At 38.2% G+C, this 23,358-nt stretch overlaps 2 protein-coding genes across 2 annotated transcripts in view; both read left to right on the forward strand.

The window, feature by feature from the left end:
* Positions 1–2,144, forward strand: part of lrch2 (leucine-rich repeats and calponin homology (CH) domain containing 2) — a 33,894-nt gene extending 31,750 nt beyond the window's left edge. The window contains exon 21 of the mRNA XM_028596371.1: positions 169–2,144. Coding sequence (XP_028452172.1) covers positions 169–288 — 120 coding nt within the window. The 3' untranslated portion in view covers positions 289–2,144. The remainder of the gene's footprint in view (positions 1–168) is intronic.
* A 5,879-nt stretch (positions 2,145–8,023) lies between these two features.
* On the forward strand, positions 8,024–18,221 carry il13ra2 (interleukin 13 receptor, alpha 2). The gene is given in 12 exon segments (XM_028595595.1): positions 8,024–8,111; positions 8,361–8,481; positions 8,814–8,931; positions 9,246–9,397; positions 10,783–10,939; positions 11,049–11,169; positions 11,661–11,845; positions 12,002–12,156; positions 14,329–14,476; positions 15,883–15,991; positions 16,098–16,127; positions 16,129–18,221. Coding segments are annotated over 10 exon segments (1,191 nt in total). The 5' UTR covers positions 8,024–8,111; positions 8,361–8,481; positions 8,814–8,852; the 3' UTR covers positions 16,184–18,221.
* The last annotated feature ends 5,137 nt before the right edge of the window (positions 18,222–23,358 follow it).

Below are 23,358 nucleotides of genomic sequence, written 5' to 3' on the forward strand. Positions count from 1 at the left end.
ACCTCAACACCTAAATTCTTGGCATAATTAGATACCACTAGAGGTAAGTGTGTTTGTTTTGGAATTTGAACAACCCTTTAAATAATGAGGGAGGAGAGAAACTATGTAAGCCACACCTGTCTGTTTTGCTGAGTGTAAATAACAAAAGACGCTTCTCTGCTAACTCAGGACAAGCTGTGTCTGCCCCATCACATCCTAGAAGAGCGCGGCCTGGTGAAGGTGGGTGTGACTGTTCAGGCTCTCCTGGATCTGCCTGATTCGAAGCCAACACAACTTTCAGCTGTTTGACACAGGCCTGAATGCTGTATCCAACCTGCAGTCGTCCAGCCAACCCCTCTCCCCAGCCTGAACCCATACGCCATCGCCAGGGGCCAGGGAGCCCGTTCGGGCAAGGACCCAGTGGCTCGTAGGTCTTTGGGAGTCTGCTTCTGCCTGACTGAAACAGGAAACGGGAGGGAGAAATCCCTCTGTCTCTTTATATGATGTCAGCCACCTCCCCACTTCCTGTCCATCGCATTTTAGCTTGTATCCTGTTCCTTGTTACTGGGGTCCTGTATGTGTGTGGACTAGCAATGTGTGTGTTTCCTGAGCTGCACAGCTCAGACTTGCTAAGGAGAGACATAAAATACAATTGGTCTATATAAAGACCTGTTTGTCCGTGTCAACATGCTCAGTGATTATTGAGCCTGCAAGTGCCAGTACTGACAACATTTCCTTGCTGGTGTTGGGGACATTGGCAGTGAGGAAATGAAAGACACGATTCTTCTTCTTTCACTAAAGAGACCTAAGCTACACGCTGGTCTCGTAGCCACAAATCAGACTTTAAGGGGTTCTTACACTCTTGAGTTTCGCTTCTGTTATTTTTTCTAATATCTTTTTGAAGTTATTAGTTTTTATTTTTTTACATCATGTCCCCACTGTTTCTGCTTTTCAGCAGCCAAACCTAAGTCATAATTCAAAGTATTGTCTACATATTTGAGATATTACTACGATTGGATCTGATATTGTCTTTCTGGAAGTCATGCTTCACTAGACACTCTGACCGTTTCCCCTTAAACTCTGGTTTGGTTTCAACATATTTGAACTTCTGTACAAATCCAAAATTCTCATTACAAACCTGCATGACATTTGACCACTGTGAGAACATGCTTGGCTGTGGCCAAAAGCACGACGGTCTTCTTTTTATTTCATTGTACATGCAAGGTTTCTGTTTTTGAAAGATATCCTGTATTCCAACTTTTCTAAAGCTTTTATACTTTCGTTCCAGTCATTGCCAATTATCACTTGCCATTTCTGTGGAGTTCAGAGCATGGGGTTGCCATGTTAGACACAAAGCAGTTAGGATTTTTATTGCTTTGCATAACCTCAGATGAAACATGTTTATACTGTATGTGTTTGTGAGCGGAGGGGTCTGAGTGAAGTGCCTCTGGACCAGAAAGGGGCAGTCACTCCTGCAAACCTTCCACACATGGCACACTTTTATCTTACTGCCAGCCCACCCTGCTGTATGTAGTTTCTGATACAATTCATTATTTCAGGGAAATTAAATTATTAATGTATTTATTCATCTGTTTTATATTTATATGTTTTTGCTCTGTGCGTCCTTACCCTGACTACCAGTGCAGGTGCGGTGCAGCTGAACATTTAGAGCTCACTTGTGTTTTCTGTGTGCTCATGGTCAACTTAATGACTCTTTGGTGAGAAATTAGAAAATGACTCAAAAGCAGCTGGAAGTGTAGCTATATTGTTCCTCTGTGTGCATTATTAGCAGTAGTGACAGTAGTCACACTTGTATTTTAAATTGGTTGTACATGATAATTGGTTAGTTTGGGAGTTAAAAACAAACCATTTGTCAGTAGAGCTGACAGCAGTGTTGACAGCATAAGACGTACAGTACATGCCTAAGAAGTTTTTTCATGTGGCAAACTTATGTGGCAAGAACTGATCATGTTCACAAAGGCAGACGGCGGAGTTCTTAATTGAACATTCCTGCAGGGCAATATTAATCTTGTTGTCAAGTGATTGGCATGTTAGTCTAGGCAGCTGTGGCGCGCCATTCCTTTTTTAGAGGCAGGACACATTCAGAAACCGTATCTCACTCAAAACAGCATGGATGGATTTTTTTCAAAGTTTGTATGTGTGTGGAAGCACCAGAGACACAAAAGAACACCCCAAATCCCAGAAAAGTGTTTTTTTCATAATATGGGCACTTTAATGCCACTTCAACACCTTGAAAGTCCACAAATACCATCATGTTAAAACAGCATTGTTACATCTAAAACATGACATGTTGTGCCTTAAAGGAGGGGTATTCTTTGATTTTTCTGCAGGCTTATGTAATTACACTATTACTATTAGCATCTTTTCTACTGATTGGCTACAGCTCTGATTGGCTGCCATACTGCAGGAGAATAATTGTTAGTTGGAGATCAATGGTCAATGTTAAATAACTCCATGCACTACAGTGCATAGACAACCAAAATCTGAGAAAGAGAGTTACTTGAGGTTAAAGTCACTGAATCTGACAAGCATGAGTTAGTTTTTCACTGTTACTGCTCAGATTTGGGCATTGAATGCTGTTCCTGAGAACCTCCTTTGGCCTGTATTGACCAACTTCTTGTCATCATTTTCCAAGGAAGAGATACCACAGAGACACAAAACAATACAGGGCTTTTAGTTTATCAGGCCTTTGACTGTGAAATATGCAGACATGTCTTTTTCCATAAACCCTATCGATTTCAGTGTAATAAAAACAACCTCTGGAAATAACCTCATCCATTACACTATTGCTGCTGCAGGCACGTAATCTTTTATGCTCACCATATTATAACCAAACAAGCAGCATTTTAAAGCAACACTATGTAACTTTTAGCTGCAGCTGTAGTTCCAATGAGACAACCTGTAGGGAGACCAAAGCGGGAAAAGTTACATAGTGTTGCTTTAAAGGATGGACACATATCTATAAAGTGTGCAACAGTGGGCTTCATAGAACAGCATCTACTGATCATATTGACACATATTTATCGACATGTAAAATATTCACTTATGAAACACAAGCAACTGTCAAATAAACTCAGTAATTGTAGCACACAGCGCTATGTTAGCATTAAAGAAGCTGGCGGGCTGTATCTGAACTGTCAGCAAAGAAAGTGTCAGCAAAAGCATTATCACTGAAGGCAGCATTGCAACTTCTCACAAACTTTGCGTGCCTGTAATTACAGCTTTAGAGACAATGAAGAAAAAGAACTGGTGTGTAACCTACCTCAGGTTTACTGTGTCAACTATTGGCGGATTAGATTCAAAAACTTTTTTGATCGAAAGTGAAAACTGTTCGCAGATGCCTAAAAACACATTTTAAGATTTAAGCTAACAATGTCTGGCCATGACTTACTGTATTTACTGCTGTTTGATATGTTACCACACATATTTGATATTTTTTTCAAATGACTCACAGTTACTTTGTGTTTTAGAGTAAGGGGAGCGGAATGGTCAAAAGAAATGACGTTGGGATTGTGTTTGACTTTTCATCATACATGGCACTAAGTGAATTGAAGCACAAAAAGGGAAGAAAGTTAAACCACAAAGAGGTTATTTTGTGGTTTGACCATCATATATGCTTACTGCTGGTTTTTAATGGAAATAAAGTAGATTTTAAGATATATGTGAATTGTATGGCAAAAATGGATTGATATTCTCTCTCCTGAGGAAAAAGGCTAAACCATCTGACTCTGTTAAAGGAACACGCCGACTTATTGGGAGTTTAGCTTATTCACCCCCAGAGTTAGGCAAGTCTATACATACTCTTCTCAGCTCCGTGCGTGCTGTAACGCTGTCTGACGGCTCCAGCATTAGCTTAGCCTAGCACAGATCCTGCAGGTAACTGGTTCCAACTAGCCTACTGCTGCGAATAAGTGACAAAATAACGCCAACATGTTCCTATTTACATGTTGTGATTTGTAGAGTCACAGTGTGTACACAAAACAACGTAAAATGAGACACAGCCACACCCGGTTCATTTACGGATAGAAGGTGGCTGTGTCTCATGCTACGTTGTTTTTTGTACACGCTGTGACTCTACAAATCACAACATGTACAGTACAGGCCAAAAGTTTGGACACACCTTCTCATTCAGTGCTTTTCCTTTTTATTTTCATGACTATTTACCTTGTAGATTCTCACTGAAGGCATCAAAACTATGAATGAACATATGTGGAATTATGTACTTAACAAAAAAGTGTGAAATAACTGAAAACATGTCTTATATTTTAGATTCTTCAAAGTAGCCACCCTTTGCTTTTTAATAAATAAGGTGAAAAGTTCCACTAATTAACCCTGACAAAGCACACCTGTGAAGTGAAAACCATTTCATTGAGAGAACACCAAGGGTTTGGATAGTTATCAAAAAAGCAAAGGGTGGCTACTTTGAAGAATCTAAAATATAAGACATGTTTTCAGTTATTTCACACTTTTTTGTTAAGTACATAATTACATATGTGTTCATTCATAGTTTTGATGCCTTCAGTGAGAATCTACAATGTAAATAGTCATGTGTCCAAACTTTTGGCCTGTACTGTAAATAGGAAGAAAATGTTGGTGTTATTTTGTCACTTATTCGGAGCAGTAAGATTGCTGGAACCATATACCTGCATGTTCTGTGCTGGCCTGTTGCCACTGGAGCCTTCGCCTCCGAGATGAGAAGGGTATGTATGGACTTGTCTAACTCTGGGGGTTACGGTGAATAAGCTAAATTCCCAATAAGTCGGCGTATTCCTTTAAAGCCAGACTAAACCTACTTTATTATCTTTATAAAACTTACAGTAAATTTATCACACCCTTTTTCCACAAGGTGTGGTGATGTTCTTTTTCTTTGTAATAATGACATTTACAGATGAATTTAATTGTATAGCTTTTGGTGAAAATGCTTGACATGACTCATTCCTATTGTGTGTTCGTTTTTGTTATAACCATGATATCACACCTTGCAGGCCTGGGCATGATATATCTCCTACATGTAGTCATATACTTATCGTGGAGCTGTGTGTCCTATTTAAACCCGGAACAAAGCTGAACAAAATCAGGCATGTGTTGAACCGGTATTGCACTAGAGATTCATTTTATATTTTTTTCCGTTCCAGCATGCATGTACCAGCCTGTGTGTGAATTAATTAATGGTTAAAAGCTAACGGCAATTACAAAACATGAAAAGGGTTTTAATGGGTCACAGAGCTCCGGTGTTGCTTCTTGCAGCTTTCATGAGAACCGCTCATCAACCACTCAACAACTTCACACTCAACACACTGCTTTCTTGGGTCCTGAGCAATACACATGCCATCACTTAGTTGTGCCCCCTAGCAATGCTAGAGTATATGCGTTATTTGCTAACAGCTAGCTATTTGGGACATGGCTATTTGCGAGAACAAAAGCATTTATTCTTCAAAGTTACATAGCTGATGCTGAACATCTTCGGTCTCTCTTTCTTCATCTGTTCTTGAATTTACTCTTGCGAGTAACAGTTAATAGGGGACCCTCTCAATACACTACACAGTGTGGGTCTCAAGAGCTCACACTTGAAACTGCACTTCCTTGGGTCCTCAGTAGAACACCCTCCAAGTGTGTAGTCGATGGGATGAACGGTTATCAAGAAAATTGAAGTACAGACAGACACAAGCCGTGTTCACACATTTTCACACTTTCTGCATTATCTGAGATTACACAGACTCTGTAATAGGGAGCTGGGTGGGTAAAGCTTGTTTGATGTCAGATCCAACTGACATAGACATTTGCATTCTCACATACAGCTCCGCTGGGTAATGTCGAGATAAGTTCATGTTTCAGTGCATGTGTAAAAGGGGCTGTAGTTTATTTGCTCTAAACCAGTTGATGGAAGCACGCTTAATTTGCATTTCTTTTTCCCGACATTTCAAAATTCGCTTGACGACTGAATGAAAACATGACTATAGACTCCATCCATTTTAGTTAGATGATTTTTGCTCTACACGATACATATAACTCCAATGCAATGTCACTACGTGTTTCCTTCAGTTCTTTGTTAGTTTACACCCTAAAAGGTGAGATGATTCGGTCATCTGTCAACTAAGGAAAGCAAAACAACTGTGAATAGTCTAACTAAATGTCGTCAAATGTCACACTGATGCCTTATCCTGGTTTTTACCTGCATAAACTACTGTATCTCACATTAGCCCTTTCATTATTTTACTGTAAATTTACCAAGTGCCAAATAATGAAGGCATCCTTTCATTGCAGCCTTCAGTGTATGAGCAAAAGCACTGTCAACACTGTAGACCGATATCTACGAATTGATCTCATAGCATCGAGCAGGAGTTGTATCAAGAGCATTCAGATGGTTTGGGTTATGATTTTCAAACAAATATGAAATATTACATACAGTGTGATTGTATGTTTAGCGGCGGTTGCTAAGTCTTTGTTTAGAGTACATGTTCACATTATTTAATTCTAAAGTCACATGCCCATATGTACATTGTGTGGTGGCTGTTATTCCTCCTGTTCATACTGGCCGTAAATACATCTTTAAAACAATGCAAGTTCAGCTAAAGTAAATGTGAGGCTTCAGCAGTCTTCTAACTTTACAGGTTTTTTAAGTGTGAAATGTCCACATTGTATTTCCACAAACAGTGTTCCTTTTTTGAACGGTGGCAGAGGAATAGTAACAAAGAGAGGGAATTTGTTACTAAAAATACTGTAACTTCCAGATGATATCCCACTTGATTTGTCTAACTCAGACTGCTGAAGCCTCATATTGTGAGACTGACTTATGAACAAGTTTCGTGGCAGGTATTTAATGAGGTGTGGAAGTGTGTTTCTGAGGAAGAGCAATTGATGGAATGTTTCTTATTTTGCTTTTAAGTGACACTCCCTTTACAGCACACCTGTAACAAAACTTAATGCAGCATGGAGATGTCAAATTGTTCCGCATTATTGCACTACATCTTACCTGTCCATGTGTCACAACGTAGCTTGTTAGCTTGTCATGTCATCCAAAGAAAACAGTGAGTCCTGTCTGAATACTACACTGCCAAGAAAATTCAAACGTATGTATATAAGCTTTTTGTATTTTAAAAAAAGGTCAAATGCATGCAAGAATACCAAGTGGCTTAAGCTGAACCTCTGTACATATCATCTGTATAAATTCCAGGGATTTCTTAAAAAAACAAACGTGGTCAATATAAAATAAAGTCAAATTCTTTGCAGCTCAGTCTGTCTTGTCTTTACATCTCAGGCTCTGCCAAGTAGAGTGCTGTCTGCTGATAACGGAGTGATTTATTTTGGAAATGCACCAGCTCATTGCTTGAATAACTGTAATCAAACAGAGGCAGCAGCAGGATGAAAGACTAAATATGTAGCTCCGTCGCTGACTGTGCTACTGGATTCATGAGACCAGCTGGTATCATGATTGACTGCCCCCAGACAGGACAGTAAAGAGATGAGTGAGCATGCGTCATCAGGTCCAAGTGCAAGATAAAACAAATGGTTGCTTCTCAGGCTACAAAATTAAAAATTGGAGGCCTTTCTGGTCTACCCTCACCTACCAGCTGCTCTTTAAAAATGGTCCCCCACAGTCTGCACCTACCTTGGGATAAAAGTTTCACCAGACCTGACAGAGCTATGGAGGCTTAATGTCTTTTCAGTAAACTGAAATAAAGAAGATTAAGACAGATGGCATGATCTCCCCTTCTCCTTATTGGGCGTATTAGTTTAATGAAAATAAATATCTCCCACTGGATCTCATATCCACTACAAATGCTACCTTTATGGATCTCCAACAAGGTTCACAGCTTACATTTATGGTTCCCAGAACGTTCTGGGAACGTTCCCTGAAGGTTACGGTTTTGGTTCCCATGGAAAGTTGTCTTAACGTTCAGTTTGTTTACATCAAACGTTGCCTGAGAGGTGTGTCTAGAAAGAACACTCTAGATTCATATGGCATGACAGGAGAGCCATGAAAAACAAGCAAACACTACAGTTGCCTTCCGTGGGAGTTCTTCTCGTTAACTGTTTGTTTCTTCCTCCTCCTCTCTCTGCTCTCTCTGCTGCCCAGCTCTTCTGTCCAGTGCTGACACAGCGCTGTGGAGGTAGGTCTGGCAATACGAGACTAACTGACCACTGCACATGTAGTGGTCAGTAAGTGTTATTTAGGCTACACAATTAACACACAAAAGACTTTAAGGTTTCTAATTACAAAATTTGAGATAGGAAAATATTTTTTCATGATTTTGAATGCCACCCAGGCTACAAAGAGCCATTCACGTGGCCAGATGAAAGGAGCAGCAGTGGTGGTAATCTTTTTCTCGTTCCCCCCTTTTTGTCTTCCGCTTCCTCAGCACTTGCGGTTAGCCTACCGACAGAGCGAGACACTACAGATAAGGCTTGTGTAGCACACACCCACACCCCTGTAAACTCTGCCTGAAACTGCCTCAGAGGGGAACGCTCTGTCTCATTCACGTAAGTTCGTCTCTTAGTCTGACAGCTTTCGTTTTTAGTAATAATGCATTTAATATTATTTTATATTATTTTGGTTTTGTATCACAGGGGAAAGTAATTCTGAAAATGTTGATCTGAGAGCTAGCCTTTATGTAATGGCTTTATTTCGTTTTCATACCTTTTAGGGAACAGTTATTATTATTATTATTATTATTATTATTATTATTATTATTATTATTATTAAAATAAATTAGATAGTATAATGCATAGTGAGCTCACTCAGTGGATTTCTACCCATTTTTATTCTCTTTTGCCGTTTTTACAATTTCTTTGATCTGCATTTATTTTTTCAGACTTGGTTATAACCTAACAAGCGTGAACATAGCCCACTGATGGCCACTAAATCCTGGCTTACTCTTATGCTGCTCTTAATGTCCTGGAGGGAGAGCATGCATTGCAATGGACTTACAGGTTGGTAATTATTAAATATTAATTTTACGTTGCAAGCAACTCCACTTGTTTATCCTTATAGGCTAGCCTATTATTTTTAAAAGAGGCAAACCGAAAGACGTGAAAAACGGACAAAATAAAATAAAATGCATTTAGGCGTAATGTGTGCGCACAATAAATGAATAGTTTTGCAGAGGCATATGGAGTTGTTGCCAGTATGGGTGCGACTTTTTGAGTGTGGGCGTCTAAACAGAGATGAACATAGCCTACTAAAAAAAGTTTTTTCAATAGAGACACACAACACACTGTAAATACATTTTTTTTTTGACTTGCAGTGGATCCTCCTGAGGACCTTGTGATATTAGACCCTGGGCATCTTGGACATCTCGAGATTACATGGAGCCCCCCTACCAGCTTGATTAATATGACAGAGTGCCCAAAACTGTATCAGCTGGAGTACTTCAACACATATATGGACAGCTGGACTGTAAGTGCTCACCATTTTATTCAAATCTTACATATAAGCACTTAACTTGCCTAACCTCCTGCCAGAAGTGATTATTATAGCTATATTATAACAATTAATGGAGGCAATTCATTTCTACATGGTATGAGATTCAGACAGATTTAACAGCTGTATATGATAACTGATCATTTTTACTGGTCATTTGAATGAAGAAAAATAATAATTTAAGGATTGTGTGTATAACCCTGAAGAAATGACACATTTGTTTGTGTTCAGATTAGGTAGACAAACAGGCCCTTTAAAGGACCATAAAATGCAGCAGGCTAGTTAAGAATTAAATGTTTAAGTCTCTGCTGCTTTTAATTTGTGATTTTGAACTTCATACAATCCTGATTAAATATGTAAATCTATGTGAAACAAGGCTGTGTGTGAAAGAAAATCGGTTTTCATATCTTGAAAACATTATAATAACCTTAAACTTCAGAAACCTGCCACTTCATGTTAGATAATCTGCTGCATCTCTTCTATTATGGAACTTTACGGTGTTGAGCCTCGATTTAGATCATTTTTAGACCAGTTCTGTAGAAACTGTACCAGGTTTATGCTTATATGGCCTATATTATATTGGGAGTTACTTAAATACTTACTATTTAAATGAAGTACTCTACCATTACATTAAAGTGGAAATCTGCTACAGATTGATTTAGTTCTGTAGTCATATCCTCAGGTAAGGAGCTACTTTTAAACATGTTTGTGAGATGTGAGAACAGGTTTATGTGACTTCAATTTCCCACAGCCCGAAGGCTTGTTCATTCTCTAAGAATATTCCGGTAAAGTTCATTCTTTTAGCATTATGTCCATCTGGTATAGCTCTCCTCTCCTCTGGTCATTGCACCAGGATGATTGACCAAGAATGGATTAACCATAAAATTCCCAGTTATCATTTCTGCCCGCAGAGGGTTGATGAGCAGGAAGAGACTATGGTGTAACCCTAACCCTATGTTATGATTAAGACGATGATTATCTGTGATGGTGTGGCACAACCCAGTCTCTTTGTCACATGTAATAAAAACATTTATTGTTGGCAGGATATTAACAGTTATTCCAAATGCTTGAAAACATTGGAATTTCCCCTTTCAGGATTAATAAAGTATAAATTATTATTATTATGATGAATGCTTCAGGATATGTTCTTGAGTCATCACCTGATGCTGTCTGACAACAATAACCAGCTTTGAATAAAAAAAAGGGAAGCACAGCGTCAAGTTACAATATGTCTCACGGAAATTCAAGACTGGGAAGCAAACCTTCTGTCTAAAGGCAACTCGGTTGAATGTTTTAGCACACTAAACATAGATGTAAGCTGTAATTTTGAATAACAGGGTAGTTTGTTTCTGTTTTGGCAGGCTATCAGGACAGATAGGAGGACACACAGTGCCCAGTTTGATCTGATGAAAGATGTTAGAGTGAGAGTGTACACCTTGCTGAGTGGACCCTGCACCAACGGCACTATGATTAAAAGCACAAGCTACATTGAAGTGGTCCAAAAACCTCCCAGCACAGGTCAGTCCTCAAGGCTTAATAGATGGTGGTAAAAAAAAAACTCATAAAGAGATACTTGGGAATTGTATGAATTGTCATTGATTGGTTTTATTCCACTTTCTACCTCAAGGTGTTGTGGGTACTGCCGTTCAGGATTTTGTCTGTGTGTACCATAACATGAAGTACCTGGAGTGCAATTGGGGAAGAAGCCCAAAGATGCTGGCCAACTCACAGCAAAATCTATATTTCTGGTATGTCATATGCCCATTAAAGGCATTTTTAGCCACTTTAGCGCTTCAGATAAATCCTACCAACTTTGGTGATCCCCTGCTTATTCTTCTAGTGCCACCATGGGGTCTTAAAGTAAATATCTCAACAACTTTGGATGGATTGTCACTAAATGTGGAACAGATATATTTAAGATCCCCAGAGAATGAATCTGAATAACTTTGGTGATTCCCTGACTTGTTTACACCCACTTCAGTGTCAAGGTTGTCTACAATTATGCTGAGAATTGCTGATGATCCTAAATAATAGTTAATTTTTTTTAAAGAGTTTTGTTAATAATTTTTAATGCCAAGTTGTAATGCTACTGGGTACCACAAAACAAAGGCCATTGACACCTGAAGAATTGAGGTGATGGTAAACGGCACACATCTTTAAACCTCACCAACAAAACTGTTTGGATGATCGATAGCAACTATGTATGCAATGTATTATCCAGGCTGTCTCATTTTCACAGGCACAATGGGCTGAAACAGGCAGAGGAATGCCCGAAATACCTGATTTTGAACGGAGCCAGGAGTGGCTGCAACTTCACAGAGAAATCTCTCCCTAAGTTCACTGATATCAACTTTTGTGTTAATGGTTCCTCTCCTGAAGGCCCCCTGAAACCAACATTCATCTCCCTGCAAATCCAAAACCACGGTACTTGTTTGTCTTCTTGTGTAGTACCATCATCACATGCAAACTCAGTGAGGGTATACTGTTTCAGGTCAGCAAAATCTGGATTTTGTTTTCCTCTTAGCTTCTTATCACAAGCTATAATCATTCAATTCATCAATCATATTGTTGTTTATACAGTGAAGCCTGAAACCACAGAGAAGCTGCATTTGCAAACAGGTCCAGACATGCAGCTGGAACTACACTGGGAAGGTCCTGTTGGGAGTCTTCCTGGAGACTGCCTAGAATGGGAGGTGGAGCACAATCAAGAGGGACCTGATGGGAAAATTGCTTCGGTATGGTTTTCCTAATATTGTATGTAATTTGTTTACTGTTAACAAACTCTAAGGCACTCACTTACCAGAGTATTTTACCCAGAAATATTGTAGTGCAGAAGGTGTATAGCTTTCCACAGCCTTGGTTTGTTTTGAATGGGCTCAAACAAAGGCAAGAGTGATGAAAGCATTGCAGAGCCAACCTGCAGAAAACAGATAAGGCCGCTGTGGGAGTCAGTACAAGCATACATTTTTTCATTCAACATTTTGCATCCTCATTTAATTTCTAGATCCGAGAATGTTCCCAGAATTTCTGTATAGAGATTAATGCCTTCACTGCTTGGCTTGTCATTGACTTTATTCCCTCTGAAATGACTTTACTTTACTTTTCAAAGTACTTAGTGCAATTATTAGACAAATTATGTGTTGACACCAAACTCAGTGTTAATAACAAGAGACTTTTAAAGGTCAAAACTCTTTGAATTTTTAACATCTTGGCAAGTCTGAATATTTGATTGCCAGATGACTCACACTCCCAGTTTAACAAACTGACCCAACCCAAAAGCAACAGGAGACGATGCAAATAATAAAAAATTAAAAAGCAATGAAACACATTCTTGTTATTACGTGTCATGCAAAGACCACAACACATGCATAACAGAACAGTGGAATTAATATACCTCAACACAACCTTTATCAATTAAGTGATTACTCAGACGGTGAAGACAGTGGAGACATTTATAAGCATTTTTGCAGTGTATGTTGATATATTCTCATATATAGCCTGCTATTTTTATTTTTTGTTTAGCAATTTTTATACATTTTTCATTAAACCAATTAACATTTTCTACAGTACATATTGGACCAAATGTATACAAAGAAAGTATGGCTGTGTTATACAGATACTAAACAGTGTGAAAGATATCCCCACCCCACCCACCCATCCCAGTTTGTCCCTTTAAGTCCAGGTCATCACAAAAATAATTGACCAATGAAGTGCTTGTCCAACGAGGCATTGTAGAAGAAGCATATACAATTTAGCACAAAATTTCAAAGTAAGTGATTACTAGTAAAGGAGAAAGTAGAAGAAAATAACAAAGCAATAATAATAATAATAATAATAATAATAATAATAATAATAATAATAATATATCTAAGTAAATAAGTCAAGTCAAATACGTAAAAATAAATAAATGGATAAATAAAAATAAAGGGAGAGGGGGGGGAGGGAATTGCCGCTCCACTATAATAATAGCACCTTAGTCATCCTTATCTAATGGTGTTTGCAAGCTCTCGTAGGACTTTAAAAAAGGGGCCCAGACCTTCCCGAATGTTTGCAAGGAGCCTTTACGGGTATATCTGATCTTCTCAAGTTTCAGGAAGTGCATAACATCTCTAATCCATCTAGTGAAGCTGGGGGGTGCTTGTTCCTTCCAGGAGAGCAGGATGAGATGCCTGGCAATCAGGGAGGTGAATGCTATGAGCGGGCGATTTTCAAGAGTAAATCCAAATAAGGCACTTACAGGGTTGAGGGTGATGTTTCTTTGAAGCATCTTAGTGTAGGCCCCAAAGATGTTGGCCCAGAACGTGCTAAGTTTGGGGCAGGACCAGAACATGTGTATATGGTCCGCTGGTTGACCTTTACAGCGAGGACACGAAGGGTCCACATTAGGGAAGATTTTCACCAGTCTTGCCTTGGTCAAGTGTGCTCTTAGAACTATTTTGAGTTGTATCACATTGTGCCTGGCGCAAGGGGAAGAAGTATGTATTAAGTGAAGCACAGCCTTCCATCGATCCTCTGTAAATTCCTCACCAAGATCGTTCTCCCAGAGTCTCCTGACATCCTGCAAAGAGTGCAGGGAGAAATTGCCTATGCTGTTTAATTGAAATTAGACCTTTACGTGAAGGGGATAACGAAAGGATATGGTCAACTTTGTTGCTCACTGGAAAATCTGGAAAGGAGGCTATTAGCCTGCTATTTTTTCACTGCACTTTTAGTCCCCTTCTTTTTAAAGTTTAAAGTTTAAATTGACATGGAGGAACATGATCATTGTGTTTGTGATCATCAATAGTCAATAGCCTTTTAGCTCTGATTTGGACATTCTGATTAGGCATTGGGCTATGTGTGTTATCTCTCTAAATCTAACTTTTATTATATTCAAGTAATTTCTCCACTTATTTTTTTATTGACAGCAGCTGATTTCAACCAAACAGATGAGCCTAACTCTGCCCTCCATCCACGACAATAAGAGAAGCTGCGTCAGGGTTCGGTCCAGGTTGAATAAGTATTGTGCAGATAAGAGCTTTTGGAGTGAATGGAGTCGTCCGACATGCCAGCCAGGTAACGATGTTTCAATTCACTACAACGTTGCAGTAAAATCATTTTCTTGTTGTCATTACAAAGAAAACCTGAAAAACATTTCTAGCATGAAATCAGTTCACCGGAGTGTGATAAAAAAGGCTTAATGTGAAAAAGATTCAGTCAGTCTTCACTTGAGTTTTTATGAAATCATGGATTTATATTTCTGAGAGATTCATTTTTGATATGTTTAATCCCGCACTCCTGAATCATTAATGCAAAGAGTTTCCAGTGGGTAAAGGAGTTACAAACTAAGCTGCGAAGCAACTTTCTTTTGTTTAACAAGTCCTCATGAGTCACACTAACTTTGTGGATTATGGTTATTATGTCAATTTTTATTTGAGTTTGTTTTGCTCCATATCATTAGGATTTTGTTTGATGAATAACCTAAGTCACACTATCTTTAAACCATTGGATGCCATTTACCACAGTGTCTTTGTATTCATTATACTATAAGACAGCTATCAAACTTTTCAAATCACGTCAAATCAAATGTTAAACTTCAATATTTCGCACATTTATAGCTATGTTGTAATTCTGATCCGGATATTAGGCTCTAAATCCCATTCAGTCTCGTTTAAACTGCTGTTACATGAAAAAGTTGAATAATAATTTAGGGCTAGGCTATTTCAATGTTTTTGTTATTAATAACTTTAGCTTTGGCATCATATACTGCATGTAGTCCCACCATGCCGGCTATCCCTTTGCCACATATGTTGGTTCACCTCTGTTAACGCCTCTGTGACTACCGCTGTCGGCTTAAAGGTGCAACCACTTTGTCCCCCTATTCCGTCTTGGTAACTTTCACACAGACGGCGAGGCAGCTTAAACAGTCCCGTCATGACAGGCCTGTGTGAAAGGGGCTTTAGTTGAGTTCAAAGGGAACAACCATGACATTGGGTCTTTGGATAAGCTTAAAAGTTTATCATCTCTAAACTGGGGAAGACTGGTTGCTGGTACTAATGCACCTTGCACCACTGTAATGAACTGCAAAATAAACAAAAAAACTTAGAAATACTTAATCCTATGGGGGACTTTGATGTTCTTCTTGTTGATATTTCTAATGCTATTTGTAACTGTTTTAATTGTCTTGTTGTGATGTTAATATATAATATCATATAATATATATTTGTTCTCGGGTCCCTTGTAAAATTTCAATTTTCAATTAAAATGTATAATACAAAATGCTGGAATACAGCTCTAACACAACAAAAATGTGTCCAAATATGGATCTTCTGCTTTGTTTGAACATTGCGTTCATAATACATTGTTGTAGATTTTAGTGGACTTGTCTTTGTAAGGTTTTGATAGATGCTTTTTTGTTGTTGAAGGAATAAGTAAATAAATATTAAATAAACCTTACTTCGTTTGTGTATGCGAAATGGAAGAAATGGCACTGAAACCAGAATGGGACATGGTACCTGTCTATGTATATATCGCTGTTGCCATCATCGCCATACTGGTGCTGTCGCTGTGTGCGGGGGCAGTGCTCAAAGTGTGAGTAAACACACATATACAGTATGTATGTATACTATGTATGTAGTATACACACACACACACACGCAATAAGATGAGCTCACTCCAAACTGTGTTTCCATTGTAGGAGGAGATCGAGACAACTGAAGAAGCCAGACTATGCTCGCCACATTGTTTTCCAGAAATTCAGTACTTACATTTGCGGAGGCCTAAAAAGGCAAGAAAATCTGCACCTTCATCGCTCTCAAATAGCACCTGTCTAATTTTTCAGGGTCTCTGTTTGAAAATCACACAAGTCATCACCTTAGATTGCAACCACTGCCAACACATTGCTTAAGACATGGCATATTACGCTCAAGGTTACGGCGGGTTATTTACCAAAACATGTAACATTTACAAACAGTATTATATTACTGTAATCCAACATACTGCATTGCACTTGCTTCTTTTGATTTACATTGTTATGAAAATGCTTGAGTGTCATGTTAACTGAAAATGTTTTGACATACGTATTGCTCTTAATGATGGTTTTATGGTTGGTTTTATACTTTTTTTTGTAAAATTGTTTACTTTTTGCCACAACTCTTGCCAATTAGTCCAGACAACAAATATTTTATTTTTGTCTAAATCCAGTATACAAGGATAATACATCTGAAATGATTTTGTACTATGTCTTTATTGCACACTTCAAGCCAATGAAGTTTTTAATCATGTACAGAATGTAAAATGCAGTGTTCTTTCTTTAAATGTGTTAATAGGAAAGAAATGAAAAGTACTTTTATGTAATGCCAAGACTGCTTGCAAGAGTTGTAGAGAGTAAATTATAACTCAAGATGTGGCCGGGTTGGCAATGTTTCCGTAGCTGTAAAACGTTTGTTCAAAATATGCCAAAATGCCTTAATTACACTAAATATTACCAAATGTACTCTCCCCTCCTTTTGGCTTTTTATTGTATTAAATGGAAGAGTTGGTCAGATGTTGACATTACTTTTTTAAGAGCTAAATGCATCATAAAAAGTATCTGTAATGTTACAAGACATCTAGATACCTAACCCTACATGTCTGTTCCTAATAACTAAAAAATAACAGATATTATATAACAAATATTTTATAAACAGCACAAACAGGTGCTGAAATGCAGAACATGAATGCATCACATGCAGCTTTCATGTTCTCATATCCACTGGGACTGATTCAAGCTCTTACTATAGTTCATGTGTTTATGGGGTCAATTATTTCAGCTATGGTTCAACTACTGTTACTTAAAGTTATTTCTCAGTGAGAGTTTTCCACCTTGACCTCCTTTAATACTTTTCTACTGCCTTTTATGGAAAGATAATGCAAGATTGTATTTCACAGAGTATAATGTTTAATCAGATTTGTTTATGTATTGTGTACTACTTCACCTCAGAATTGAATAGGTGATATTTGACATGTGTTCATGGGTTGTAGAAAGAAATTACTGTCCACTGGCTACAATAACAAACTGTTTATTTTTCAAATACTTCTGTAAAGAAGGACAGCTTGTTGTTTTTTGTAATAGGGCACAATGTGGGATTCACTTTGATAAGATGTTTAACAAGCCACTGGTGATCTGCCATGTTCTTTGTTTCATTTAATGGCCTATTCAAAATAAAGTGTACTGTTGAAGGCACTATGAGCTGTATTGTAAATCATTTGAAGACAGTTTATTAACGAATATTACGTGGATACAATGATTACATGAGAGTGTATACCTCAGCTAACAATGTGTTATTCAGGCGTTGATGATGTCAACTGAACCTGGTGAAATCCTCGCCTCATTGAGACCGACCTCTCCTCAGAACACCAAAAGACAAAACATTCAGCTGAAGACTTATCAAAGTCAACGTTCATCACTAACATTCAAAACGTAGCATGGTCCATTGGATTGAATGCCTACTTATGGAACACATTACATTTCTGAGAAGACAGAAGTAAACATTTCAGTGTAATGTACTTCGTAAAAATAAAGTATTTAACATCTGCATAACCTTGTCTGTTATAACTGAAACAGCTGGAAATAATTTATAATCTATTTGTTTTATCCTTAGTGTATGCATATTTGTATAAACAGGAACAATGAAAACAATCATTGCTGCATTTTGCAGATAATGTTTCTATCTTGTTGCATTTTTCCAGAACCAGAATATTATTATCTTAAGTTTAAAACCAGTTATGGAACAACACTCTGAAATGTGTTGATTTTTATTGATTTTCATATGTATCCTTCACAGTTGTATCTGTATGAAATTATGTACAGCAGGATATTATGTTGTTCAATTCCCTATAGTAAACAGTTGCTGTTACATAAACTGCACACAGTGTTCCTTTATTTCAAACAGTGAAGTGCCATATTTGCCTTTTGGTTTCCATGTGCAACACCAGCTCAGATGTGAATATTCTGATTATCATTTGGGATTATGTTTTGAATTATATATGAATTTAAAATATTGTTCATATGCAAATAAGAGTATTTTTTAACTGTGACATGCTTGCAAGTAGACAGAAAAAGCTGTGTAAGTGAAGAATCGGGATGTTCAGCATGCTTTTTCCCATTTTATTTACTTTTTAATGGCACAGTATATTTCATTTAATTTCATTTCATTTATTTTTATTTCGAACAAAACTAAATTAAATATGCATCTTAAAATAATCTGTTATGATGTTTACCTAATTAATTTATTAAGATAACCTGCTTTTGAGTGATATATAGTTAGGAATAGGTGACACTTTATTTTGTCATAGCTCTTGTTGCCCTCTGGTGTCCAGATGATATAAAGCACTCAACACGTTCATAAATGAAATGAGTGTTACAGTATTTAGATTTTGTAATGGATTAATTTGTGACTGCCAAATTAAATGACGTGATGTGTAAAAATATATTTGAAATAAATGGTACACTTGTTCATGTTCATATTTTTCATTCACCGAGGGGTGAACTTAGACTGTCCTGGACCCATTGCAGGATTTCATCTGCAATAAAGTTCAACAGAGGATCTACTTTTTAAGGAGACTTTGGTCATTTGGAGCCAGTAAGGAAATCCTCAACCTATTCTTCTGCTCTACTTTTCAAAGTGTCCTGCAGTAGGTCTACGGAGTTCAGTCTGTTTCAGTACTACAGCTTCTGGGGATCTGCTCCAAGTTGGCGGGTCACTCTGTGGAAAATGCCTTCCTTAACAGCTGCACTAAGCGTACCCTTGGACTGGCGGGGAAAATCATCATGGACCCTACTCATGTTTTACATGAGGAGTACCAACTTCTGCCCTCTGGGACGCGCTTTAGGGTGCCAAGTTGCAGGAAAAAACCATAGACTGTATATTATTATGGAAAAACAGTACAAGCACTCCTTTATCCCTCACTTCATAACACTGCTCAACGAACCAAAATGGAGCACAAGGAGGTGGCTCCCTATCTTCCCACCCAAACCTATAATCTGTGTATCATTGTGGGACTGCAAGCATGACAATCAAGAATGATATGTTTAGAATAAGACTCAAAGCTCACAGATGTAAGCTGCACAAAAAACTGCACGGAGACAATCTTCCATTTCTTTACTGCTGTGTGTGTGTGTGTGTGTGTGTGTGTGTGTGTGTGTGTGTGTGTGAGCGTGCGACTGAAGGTGTGTCAGACGTTGTTGGGTGAACATACAGATGCTTGTTTTATGTTTGAGTTTTTTTATGCTATATATATATATATATATATATATATATATATATATATTTTTTTTTTTTTTTTTTTTTTTTTTTTTTTTTTTTTGCCTGAGAAAAACCAGAGTTTGATTAAAACATTGCAAACAAAACACTCTCTGATTCAGTGTGTGGGTCCTTTTTAATTGTACATTCCTTGCCCTTAATTAACACACAAAATATACTACTATGTTAGATATGCATGATATTTTCTTTCGTGTTGGGAAAGTAACCATCTGGCTCCAGGCTGACTGCTGTTTTTTTGTGTTTGATCCAACATTCATTGACATCCACAAGGTCAGCTAGGCAGCTGACTGCTTCCCAAAGCAGGTCGCTTGCTCACACCTGACTGTCCATGTGCATGCGTGTGTCAATAGGGATTGGTAAAAAGACAGAGATCTTATATGATTAATCAGTAGAGAATGAATGACAGATTGAGCTAGATGAGTCATTTTTGTGTCATGGTTGAATAGTTAACGGCTCGGATTATTTGCTGTGTGGCTCAACAAAATAAAACACCCTTGCTGCATGACAAAACAGAAGATAATGGATGATATGCAAGTGAATGATGAGTTAAAAATGAGCTATGCAACTGTTTTGACTGTAACAGTATATTCAGTATACATTATTAACAGTCGTAGTATGTGGGTTCAACAGGACCCAGGGGATTGCAGCACAGCATAAGTGTGATAGTGTAGGAGAAGTGAGTAACTTTGTTCAGGTTAATATGTAATTTTGGTGGAGCCAAGCTTGATGAGGATTGGTTGGAGGGTAATGTATAGCCTAGGTGTTACTTTTCAGTCTATTTATCTGCCTCACTAGTCTGCTGACCCTAATCTGCAGAGGGCACCCACTGCTGAGGATCACAGAAGGAGCTGGACAACTTAGGTTTGCATTTATAATTGGTTATCTTTAATGTTTAGTAGATCTCTGCATAATTGTATCACTACAACAATAATTTCCCTCCTCAGGCACCAAGATGTCAGAGCCCATCTTTGTCTCTGTCCCCCAGGCTCAGTAACTGGAATCTGTCCCTGCAGAGTAAAAGAGTGCAGGGCCTGGCTGGTTACTGTACCCAGGGGCTAGGCTACTCTCCAAAGGCTAAATCATCTTCACTACAAACAGTTTTTTGCTTTTCAGACTTAGAATTGAATGTGACTAAATGTGTTGTCTGTCCAAACAGCTGTGGACTGAAGGATTATTTTTGCTTTTGTTTTGTTTCCTCTGCTCTACATACAGGAAGACTTGCGGGTTGCTGTGGGGCAGGACGTAAAGCTGGTTGCCTTTTGAGCACAAGGTTAGTGGTTCAATCCCTGGCTCTGCATGTTGAAGACTCATAACCCCAAGTTGTTGTATTAAAAAACAAAGTCAATGGTTACAAATTCAACCTTGCAAAATGGTGTCATGTTTTGAGTGGTATATGGTGAGGTGCCAAATTGCATACTGGGCAGTGTCTAAGAGCCCTTGAACAACTGCTCGGTGCACCATCCTGTGAGGCAGCCCCCTCCCTCTGACATCTCTCTGTACATTATGCATGTGTTTAGGTCCAGTTTGTGCGTATTTGGGCCTGTGTGTGTATATATATATATATATATACAACACAACAGAGTAAAATAATTGAATTTCCCCTTGCAGGATTAATAAAGTATACTTTTCTTCTTGAGTTGTGCTAAACCTGTACAGTAGTGGGAAAAGCTGTGGTCATGTTGTTGTGGAAGTTTCTTTTGCAGCAGGAGTAAAGTTTTGAAAGTTTAGTAAAGTGAAACAAATAAGACAGTCAAAGACTAAACCAAGTTAGGTTTTTGTATTTTATTATTTATATATTTGCAAATATAGGAAGAACATAGATTTCGCAAAAGACAGCAGCCCAATGTTGAAACGTTTCTTCAATGGGTGAACAGGAACACTGAGCTTAAATACATCTTCAGAGTGACAGCACACACACACTTGGCTTATCATGACTCTGCGTTTCACCTCCTTCTTCCTGTACGACTATCACCCCCTTAGTTACATCTCAACTGGCATGGGAAAACTAGAGATAGTTTTAGGGTGACCTTGTAGCCCCTATCTGTTCAGACAAACAGTGCTCACATTATGTTCCAGACTTTGTGATTCTCACTTAGTTAGAATCAAAATATACATGTGGGAATGAGATAAACTCCCTTTCAGCATTGTGTGAGAAAATGCAAAGCACAAATGAAAACATAAGAATATAAGGAATCATGCTTAAATGTAATTTTTGCCATTACAATGTCCAAAGTATGCAGAGAGGAAAGCACGTAGCTGCAGAGGTGCAGAATTGTTCAAAAAATGATTCTGTTTAAAAAATGCGTTTATTAATAACTAAACATATAATAATATGTTTATTAATTAGTTGATTAGTTTAATTAGATCATTCTCCTGCTAATCTTAGCAAAAGCAACAAACAAAAATGAAATGATTCATATTTTTCTCTCTCTGTTCCACCACTTAATTTTCATAGCGCAAAGAGTCATGATAAACACCTCAAAAACCAGATTTTTGGATCAACATTTTTTGGTTAAAGATGCCGCAGGTTGAATATCACCCTTCATTTGAGAGAAAGAATCACAACTAAAGCCTTCAATGTCACAACACCACCAGATATAATGAAGTTTGACCACTAGGTGGAGGAAGACATTAGAGTTAATGGTGTGGGTGTGGTCAAATATGGTGCTCATGGAGGAGGAAACAGCAAGTAAACAGAATCAGATCACAGGGGCCATGAGCAACTGACACTTAAGTGAGTTAGTGTAAAACATGAACAATGGCTTTGGTGAAACAAGTTTGTTTACATGCATATTCCTCTTTACTATACAGTGGCATGTAATGCAAGAAGAGCAGTAACTGTGTGGGTGGAGTGCTGAGAATAAAGACCTACTGGCATCTTGACCTTTGACCCTAACAGCACACCAAAACTACTACCGAGTGCATAATTTAAAACCCTCTTCTGCCAAATAAAAGCAAAGAAAACTTGACTGGTAAATACATTTGCATATTAAGTGGAACAGGTGGTACACGATGGGTGTTTGTGTATCCTGAAAGGTTTAACATATTCTTCTTCTTCTTTTAAATGCCCTGAGTCAATGTTCCACTTGTTCAAAGTTTCCCCACTGTCAAAACATCTTCCACTTTGTCTTCTCCACTAATGTTTAACTCAAAACAACATGCGTGTGCGGGCCAAGAAAGTAACATGATGACGTCCATGTCATGCTTTAGAAACTGTATGATGTGTGACCTCTTCGCCAGCATGCCTTGTAAGCGCGTCACCTTTAACACGTGAGTCACATTTGAAAGATTCCCGATAGGTCACTGCTATTATAAGACAACCACTGGCCTGGCACCTCTCTCACACACACACAGAACACACCACATTACACTTTTTTCACAAAGTAATTTGGGTGTTTTTCTCTTGGAGCTGTTGATCGGGTGTAAATATTGTCCACAGCTGGGGAGATTTCACACTGCTGCACCTGGGTATATTGTTTATTTGAAGAAGTTCCCTTTCCAGAGATTGTTTAACCAGCTGTTGCAGTTTGAACTCTAGGGGGTAAAGAAAGTGTGTATAGAGAGACTTCACACCAGGCTGCTCAGGTGTGGCTGTGCCTTCTGTTTTACACAAAACACCCAGAGGAATAATAGAGATCTTTTTTAAACGTGCCT

This window comes from Perca flavescens, chromosome 13, assembly GCF_004354835.1.
Source record: "Perca flavescens isolate YP-PL-M2 chromosome 13, PFLA_1.0, whole genome shotgun sequence".
NCBI classification, from domain to species: Eukaryota; Metazoa; Chordata; class Actinopteri; order Perciformes; family Percidae; genus Perca; species Perca flavescens.